The 9,392-nt window shown below is 35.7% G+C and overlaps 2 protein-coding genes across 2 annotated transcripts; one reads left to right on the top strand and one right to left on the bottom strand.

Moving 5' to 3' along the window:
* Positions 1 to 3,191: 3,191 nt before the first annotated feature.
* MSFC1 (Mitochondrial substrate carrier family protein) lies at positions 3,192 to 6,357 on the bottom strand. Its single transcript, XM_088209809.1, has 2 exons — positions 5,810 to 6,357; positions 3,192 to 3,912 (listed from the first exon to the last, which is right to left on the bottom strand). The coding sequence occupies exons 1-2, from the start codon at positions 6,215 to 6,217 to the stop codon at positions 3,376 to 3,378; spliced, it is 945 nt and encodes a 314-aa protein (XP_088065935.1). The 5' UTR covers positions 6,218 to 6,357; the 3' UTR covers positions 3,192 to 3,375.
* A 1,440-nt stretch (positions 6,358 to 7,797) lies between these two features.
* Positions 7,798 to 8,723, top strand: EM1 (Stress induced protein). Its single transcript, XM_022032229.2, has 2 exons — positions 7,798 to 8,234; positions 8,309 to 8,723. Exons 1-2 carry the CDS (start codon positions 8,120 to 8,122, stop codon positions 8,527 to 8,529), a joined length of 336 nt encoding a protein of 111 aa, XP_021887921.1. The 5' UTR covers positions 7,798 to 8,119; the 3' UTR covers positions 8,530 to 8,723.
* The last annotated feature ends 669 nt before the right edge of the window (positions 8,724 to 9,392 follow it).

Raw genomic sequence — 9,392 nt, 5'->3', positions numbered from 1 at the left:
AAAATAGACCTAGGGCTTACTCCGCCAATTTCAAAAATTCGGCACGGCTGCTCTGCCGTGTTCTGGCAATGGCACCGCCGCCCGCGGCGGCATTCCGCCTCAGGTTGGCTGTTTTCGGCCGAATTCAGCTAAATTTGCATCGGTTCCTGCGAGAAAACACACTTAGAGCCCTCAGTGGGCCAAAAAACTTAAAAAATCGAAACTCACCGGCGGTGGGGCTCTCCGGTGCGGCGGCTCCTCTGGCTCACGTTGCAGTTGGGTGTTTTGCTCCAGTTAACCTGTAGAGAAGGAAAAGTTTATCACAACGGTGGAAAAATCACATCGAACGGGAATTGAGAAGGGCCTCATCGGAGACATTTTTCGAAACACCCTATGGTGGCGTCGCCGAGTTTTGGCGGTGTTTTTCAGCCAATTGACCGGTTCTTTCACTCCGATTTGGCCATGTGTGGGTTTGAAATCAAATTTCGTGTAAGAGGAGAAATTTTTACCTCGTTTGGCGGTCAGAAATTGCTCTGGTGCGGCGACGGATGGCGGCGGTCGACTCATCGGCGGCTGGACTGTCTTCTCCGGCGAGGGGGTCTGGCTGCTAGGGTTAGGGTTAGGGTTTGGGAACGGATGGGGTTATTTATACCCATCCACTTTTGATATGGGCCGTTCGTACGCGATTCAATCTGGGCTGTCCGTGCGCGATGCAATCTGGGTCGTTCGTGCAAGTTTTTAATCTGGGCCGTTCGTGCGTGCGGAAACGGATCTCAGGCGTTCGATCGCGGGCACACGGATCGCCCATGTGGCTCCCTCCCGCGTGGCCTCCTGTGTCAGTGCCTCTGCCACCTGGCGCGTCCTGGTTGGTCGGGGCTGCTGACCGGGCATCTGACGTTGCGTAACTTTTATAAATTACGTTTTAACCATCGTTTTCTGATTTTTCTTTCAAAAATACATTCAGAACCCAAATTTTCACCCATTTTCCCCAAAATTGTTTTCAAATTAAACTTGTGAATCACGAAAGGGGTGATGGCCTCCTTATAGTGATTTTCATCCACTTACTCTGCTATAAAACAAATTAAATAATTCTAATCGAATTTTTAATTCTAATTAGACTTGAATTACATTAAAATAATAATAAAATACTTAATTAAAATAAACACTAATGCAATTAGAAGTTAGAAACTTAATTAAAATATAACCCTTTAATTAATAGATAAAGTCTTTCTCTTAGGTGGTGTTCAAGATTCCCATTCGGTCTCCATCTTGGAACCCTTTTCGGACATAGCTTCTTCATTTAACTCTTCATAATTGTGGCAGAATTTGATTTCTGTATGATCATCGTCTTGCAGTTTTAAAGTATGGCTTCCCATTTGATGCAGACAACCTTATCCTCCTCGGATTCCCGTTACATCCTTCCTTTAGAACTCCTTTGGCCGATTTATCCTTATCTTCCTCCTTTGGTTTCTTCTTCCCGTTGGATAAGGAAACTTGATGCTCATCAAACTCAAAACTCCCAAGGGGGAGGGCTTTTTTTTTTTTTTTGCGTGTGGACATTCTTCTTCCTCCTTTTTGGTTATCTTGTTTGGTCGAGGGAGGCTATTTCTTCCTTCTTGTGCTTGATCTTGTTGGTTCTTGATCCTTCAAGACAAGTATTGGATCCGCGCATCTTGTATCTTTGCAGGTTGGATCTTGAAAAGCTTTTCTCATGATAATTTCCTTAAAATTGCCTTAAAGATTCTTGACTCTTTCTTCCATGGACTTTAGATTGATGTTCTTTACGTTTCTTGAATAAATCTTGATGTTGGATTGGTGGAAGATTGAATCTTAAAGTGTAAACTCAATCTTTGATGGATCTGATCTCAAGATGAAAGTAGTTATCTAAATTCCACGGGCTTGCTTTTCTTGTCCATCCGTTGTTTACAATTTTTCCGTATCTAGGTTCGCATCTCTAGTCCTTCTCTCATTCTTCTCCGCTACATGCTACAATGACTCTCAATTGCTTCTTTGAGATGCATAAGATGGGGAAAAAAAATGAGAAAAGTAATGATTAGGAAAGGTATCGTATATAAGATAAGGGCTGTCAGGAAGTTTGAGGGTTGGGAAAAAAAAAAAGTAGAAGGCTTTTGGTTTGAAAAAAAAAAAAACTAAACCAATCCCATATTTGGTCTTAACGTTTATTATTTTTGGATTTTGGTGCTGTGCAATTTGGTGTTGACTAATGAATATCCTTCAAATATGAGAATGGTTTGACTAACGATAAAGAATTATCTATCATAGGAGAAATGACTAATACAGTATTTAATACTCTCATACTATATAAATTATGAAATTTTGTTAAATTACATTACTTTTTATAGTGCTTATATATAAAATAGATAAAGAAATAATATTGTGTGAATGTATGTATACAAAATAAGATAAGTGATCAAATTGTAAATATGAGAAGTGAGCTGTGAGTAGAAATGGCAATGAAGTGAATTCCGGACAAATATGACTAAATTCAACATATGCCCCGAACCAAGCCGTAAAACATATAAAATTTTATGTACTATAAATTATATCTTAATAAAATATATTTTCTTGTTTATTAAATTAAAACATATATATATATATATAAATCAAAACTGTGTTTGTGTGTATATATATGTAAAACTAACCCTAAAACTTTTCTCAGATCTCCACATTCTCTCTCCATGCAGTCAATTTTTTTTTTCCTTTTTTTTTTTTTTTTTTTTACAGTCACCCTTCTAGTCTTCCTTTTCCCTTAGCGCTCTTCCCCTCTGAGTCTTCATAATTTTTTGCCATACCATCGATCTTTCTTTGCTGTCACTCCTTGCTCGCAGTCGCTCCTCGGTCACCCAAATCTTTATTAATATATTATCAATAAAAATTATACATACACTACGGGGTTTGCGTTTGAGTGGGTTTACAAACGTTCAACCTCAACCATTCCTGGCTCTAACTTATTTTCATGTCAACCCATATCAGTCCCACCTTGAATCCAATTTTTTTGTAAGAAAACCACATCAGGCCAGATTCAGGCTGGTTGGATAAAACCAGTCCAGGGCGTTGCCATCTCTAAGCTTGAGGAGCATGTTGAAGCAGAGATGTGATTATATGAAGCAAGTGAATGAAGATATCCTTTTACAACACAACTTAATTTTGTTTAGATAATGCGGCCACTGCACCGACCATGTAACTAGAAAGAAAAGAAAATGAAGTTGTGGAATTCCACCAGAAAGAAAAGAAACCTCATGGTAGCCTGTCCAGATTATTGGTGGCTTCTCAAATTCAGGTTTTTAAGAGAAGGCAAAGCAACTAAAAAACACTTATGCTGGCCTGAACTGAAAAGCAGAACAAGCAAAAAATATATGTGAAAGGATACTAAAATTACAAAGGGGCGTTGCGAAAATATCTCCTCTCATAAAGACCAATTATTTGGTCAGCCACAGCCCACATAATGGCTTGGCCAGGTGGAATTCTCATGAGCCGTGGTAACAGTCCTTTCCACAAGGCATGGAGCCCTTCCTCAACATATATTGTTCTGATAGCATGGATCATGCCTTTGTACTTCAACTCGCCAACTTCATGACTCTGAGCCATCAACCTAGTTTTGACGACATCGAAGGGGCCAGTACAGACTGGACCTACTGTTCCTGCCAGGAATCCTGATATCATAGATTGCCATGGTTGCAAAACTTTCCCATCACCTTCGTGTTTCTTCCACAACAACACATCAAATGCATTTTTGGCAGTAAACATTGCAGCCTGGTTTGTCCCATTTCGCATAACAGTTGGGGCAGCCCCTGCCCAGAGCCCAAGAAGGCCCTCCTCACGTATAATCAGACGAGCACAATGTACAGGACCCTTGTACTTGAGGAGCTCAGGACTCAAGCCTTTCTGTTGTTGCAATCTAATCTTTACCACCTGCACAAGTAGAAACCCAACAGACTGTAAAATCTCATGTCTTGCAAGTTATTTCTAATGCATAGACATTACATAAAGGATTGTGGAAGGACACACAATATTTGAAGCAGCAGAACTTAGTAAAAGTTCTACAGAAAAAGTGAATCCAGCCCCTCTACCCAAAGGCCAAATAATGTCTTTAATGGCATTGCAATGGCTCCTATCCTTTTGGATCATCAAAGACAGATTTGTTACTTCCAATATTTAACTTGCCAAATGCAATTCTTAAGCAGATGATATACTATTTATAAAGTGCTCTGCCAATAAAAGTGAACATGCCTCCTGTAGCATGCTGTAAAACACTAACGCAAAGTTAGAATAATTTTTACACCAATCACCTTGCATAACACACCTGTTGTCAGCGTCGGGTAATCGGTATTCTGACCACAGGCTGTGATTCAACTTGCCACCCTGGCAAACTAGTAAACTCAAGCTTATATCCACAATTCCAATCTTAGAAGCAAAATGTTCACCGATCAAAATCACATTTCCAGAATATGAACCAGCACTTGCCCACAACAGGGGAGATGAACTCTCATCCTATGTTGGAAGTACAGGTAAAAAGTACATCTTGTATGCATTAAGGAGCCCAATGGAACAGAAGCTAGTAATATCTGTTATTTAAAATGGGACCCTCTTGTGCTGCAATATGCAATTAGAGCATCATTTTAAGGTATTTTTAATATTCGGTGCCCTTCCTTGTTGTGCACTCTTCCACAGTTAAGATCAGCAAATTACATGGCAAACATAAATCGAAAGTCAAAAATGAAAGAAGCAAACTTGCACTTTCCTATAATAAACAGGCATGACTGCCAAATTAATGACTTTGAACTCTTGCTTAAACTTTTCATCAGAGGAAGTATTGGGTAACAATTACATAATCAGCTTCCCAATAGAAACACTAGAATAAACTTCACCCATTTTCCCATCTCTTTTCCCGTTTGTATGAACAGTCTATTTCAAGCTGAGCAATACCACGAGGTAGTTGTACTTCACAAAAAAATATTTTCCATCACAAAAGAGAAAGATTGTGTCAAAAGAAAAAAAAAAAGAGAATTTTTATAATAAGGAGAATCCTGGTTACATCATCCTAGTTGTCTCCCCTAACTCCTAAGCATCACTAAAATGGTTCCTTACTTGTCCACTCGAGACAAGAATGAACTTAACAACCCTTCGACATCAATTCAAAAGTATCACCAGATTTGTAGAAGGGGAAAGTTTGGACAAGTACAATTAGGAAGAAAGCATCCATACGTGATTCCAGCAGGTCCTCATAGACAGTTTGGTTCAATTTCTAATTTATTCCTGGTTAACTAATACAATTTTAGATTACTCCTGAAACATAGGAATCGGAGAAGTCACTTCAACAAATTCAAGGTGGGAATGAAGGTGATTCAAACATTTGAACAATGTTATAATCCAACTAATGGAATTAAATATTGAAATATCTAGAAACGAACTGAGGATTAAGCCAACCGTGAAATTAATTTATTCAAATGCTACACTACCAATCACCACCTTCCTGAAAATGAATTACTTTTGCCACATTCAAACAGTTCAATATTATCACACCATTCTTCCCATTATTTGCATGAAATCCAAAGGTAACTTAGAAATGTGAATTCCACCATGCAATAGGTCGGAGAAACGAGTTCTCCCCTCCCAGAATCTACTTTCCCCATAACCCAATAATTTCCCGGGAGAAAATTATCAGGAATGAAGAAAGATGTTAATTGCCAAAATCAAATAATAAATCTAAATTGAAAAACGAAGAGGAAAAACAAAGACGAATCATACAAAGCAAACAAAGTTTAAATTTCCGATAAACACCAAAAAAAAAAAGAATATTCTCCCTAACCTCAAAAGGGGTGACAATGACGAGGGCTTCAAGAACTCCAGCACCAAACCCGGAAAGAATTCGTCCATGGTTGCTCAGCTTACCAGTCTCTGAATCTTTAAAAGCGGATTGAAGCACTGCATTGGAGCCCATGCGGAGCGCGTATTTGAGAGTCAGGTGCGTGGCGAAGGGGGTCAGTCCCTTCCACAGAGCACGCACGCCTTCCGTGCGCGACACTGTGGCTCCGCAGTGAATGATCCCTTTATAGGTCCCGCTCCGATCGAGTTGCAGACGGGTCTTGATAACGTCGATCGGCTGCAAACAACACGCCTCCATAATCCCACCCAATGAACCCGAAACCGCCTTCATGTACGGCGGGATGATTTTTTTGAGATTCTTCGAGGAACCCCGTTCTTCTGATTCTTTCATTGTTTATATTGAATCCCAATCAAGGCAAATGATTAATTAGCATTTATTTTGTGAAGCGAAGAAGAAGAAAAAGAAGTAGGAGAAGGAGAAGAAGAAAAAAAGAGGTTGGAATCGTTTTCTTCTTCTTCTGTTTCAGTTTGTCCTGGTTTGGCCAGCTTGGTTAGTGTAGAGTATACGGAGCCCCCATGTGAACAGGACAAAGTTGAAAGTTAGAAGCAGCTTGCCAAAGATCTGGAGATTGGTAGAGTTGATTCCATTCCAATTTTTCAGTGTCATGGTCGAAATGAATGGCTGTGATTTTCCTAGACGCAGACATATATTTCTAATTTTTCAAAGTTTTGATTTATTCATTTTAAGTTTTTATTAAAATATAAAAAATTTATTTCTCGATTGTATTAACTATTTTATAATTTTTGATTTTTTTAATAATAATTTTCAAGGTACTTAATAATTATTTGTTGTACTATATTATATAAAATTATTTTTCTTCAATGGATCAGACTGAACTTTGAATTTAAAAGAAAAAAAATTAATCATATAAGTTTTTATGCGTTTAGGAATGATTTGTTTATAAATATTTTTAATTTAATTAAATGTATTTTTCGTATTATTACATTAATTAGATTCATTGTATGGTAACTGAGTTTTACTTTCAGAGTATTTTAGTTATAAATAAAAAATTTTAATTATATTTTCTTAATAAAATAGAATAAATTTAATTTAATATGATATTTTTTAAAAAATAATTATGCAAGTTAGGTGATATTGTATTAGTTTAAGAGTTTCAAATTAATCAATATTATTAATTCAAGTAAGAAATTTAAGGTAATGAAATATTAAAAAAAATAAGCGACAAAGCAGGTGGACTTTAATACCAAACCAATTTTAAAATTAGAAAAAAAAAATTGTAAATTATTCTACAATTTCTTTTGTATTTTACCCTGTAATTCATAGTTTAAACACATCTTTTTCTCTCTAATTTATAAAATAAATTAAATTACGTATTCTTTTTTTAAAAATATGATTATTTTCTTTGATTAATTTTAAAAGATGGAGAGATTTTTATATAATAATACAGCAAATTTATAGGAAAAATATAATTATATATTTATTATATTATAGTAGAAATATTTTATATAAAGAATATTTTATATTTATTTTGAATGATTTGTATTTATTTTTGGATGATATTTTGATAATTTTTTTTAAAGATTATTTTATATATATATCATGAAGAAATTTTATAAAATAAAAACTTGATGTACAACTTTATTTGGGATGTATTTTTAAATTACTAGAATAAAAAAAAAAATTTATCCCAATCTTGACTGAATTACGTTTACTTTTTTATAATTATATACAGTTTAGAAATTAATTTTCGTAACAATATTATTATATTTTCAATGTATTAAGATGAATCGTAGGTATTTTGGCAAAAACAAAATAAGTTGAACCGTTAGTATATCTATTAATTTAAATAGCCAGATAATCAACTTATACCAATGTATTTTATATATGTTTATAATTTATTTATTATATTCTAAATTACAATTTGTTTATAATCACAGTACTCGTGTCAAGCAAGTAGCAAGGAAAAGCAGTGACAAGCAGCTACGTGTCTTCTCCAATGGCCTTCACAGCTCCGCCATTGCCGCGTCTATCTCTTTACGTGTCCTTCCCTTCTCCCTCTTCTTCACCTCTACATATTACGTACTCCCCTGTGCTTATTCTCCTAGTCTGCAAGATCACCATATATGGACTGACAGCCACACACACACACACGCACACACATATTTATATATATATATATATAGAGAGAGAGAGAGAGAGAGAGAAGAGTATCGGTTTCTTTACTGTTTTAGTTCTGCGTCAGTTTGTAGTGAAAAATAAAAGCAAGTTCGAATGGCCTCCCAGCAAGAGAGAGAAGAACTGGATGCGAGAGCAAGGCAAGGAGAAACTGTGGTTCCTGGTGGAACGGGGGGAAAGAGTCTTGAAGCGCAAGAGCATTTAGCTGAAGGTATTATATATTAAGTGGTGTTATATATTAAGTGGTTGAGGTTTATGTTTATGTAATTATATGTTGATGATCAGGAAGGAGCCGGGGAGGACAGACTCGGAGGGAGCAGCTGGGGACGGAAGGGTACCAAGAGTTGGGGAGCAAAGGAGGACAGACAAGAAGGGAGCAGATAGGAACTGAAGGATATAAGGAAATGGGTCGTAAAGGTGGACTGAGCACTATGGACAAGTCTGGAGGAGAGCGAGCTGTGGAGGAAGGAATCGAAATAGATGAATCCAAGTACAGGACCCACTAGGCACTATGCATGCCTCTTTTCATGTCTACATATATATATATATATATATATGTATATATTAGTTATAATTAACGACCAGGTGCATGGAGTTGTAGAAGTGTACCTCATAACTTAAGCAGTGTATGTAGGGAGAAGAAGTTGGATTTGTAAACTAATGTTTGGGTATGTATGATAGCATAGTTTATTAATTACTATCAACAGTTTTAACTCTCGCATGCTAAACGCCGACATGTATGAATCTGTCCGCATGTTGCATGTAATTCTGAGACAATTCACTTTCCAATATGAATATTGGCAAATGGGTGGGACTGAAATAAAACTACATCAAGCAATCAAGAATATGATGTAGGTTGAAGCAAAGAGAGAAAAAAATGAAAAATTAGAGATAATACTGAGATGGAAATGTATGGTGTTTTAATTATTTTTATGTTGTATGATGGTAATCAGCTGTTTGGTTATCGTGCAAGAATGAATCTGTTGAGAAAAATTTTAAGAGGTGAAGTTATTTAGATAATATTTTGTTGGAAATAGAGGGAGGAGGAGGAGTGGTGGTTGTAAATAATTTTCAAATAAATTGGTGTAGTATTAATGTAATTTTTAAATTTTAAAATATAAATCATAATTAAATTTAATTTATGATTATGATTAACTTTAAGAGAGAAATTATTTCCAAATTTTTTTTTAAAAAAACATTTATAAAAGGAATTAAGATAAAGAATTATCTCAGTATGTACAGTATTATTTTTAATTGTTTAACAATACAAATTTTTTTTTTTTAGTTTGTAAATTATTATTTTTTAATTTTTAATAATTTTTTTTGGACTAGCATATAATTTTAAAAAATAGAGTGGCTTAGTAAAAAA

The sequence above is a fragment of the Carica papaya genome, chromosome 8 (genome assembly GCF_054855325.1).
Source record: "Carica papaya isolate Zhongbai chromosome 8, ASM5485532v1, whole genome shotgun sequence".
Taxonomy (NCBI): domain Eukaryota; kingdom Viridiplantae; phylum Streptophyta; class Magnoliopsida; order Brassicales; family Caricaceae; genus Carica; species Carica papaya.
The sequence above is the reverse complement of the archived record's forward strand: the minus strand, read 5'-3'. Positions and strand labels throughout refer to the sequence as shown.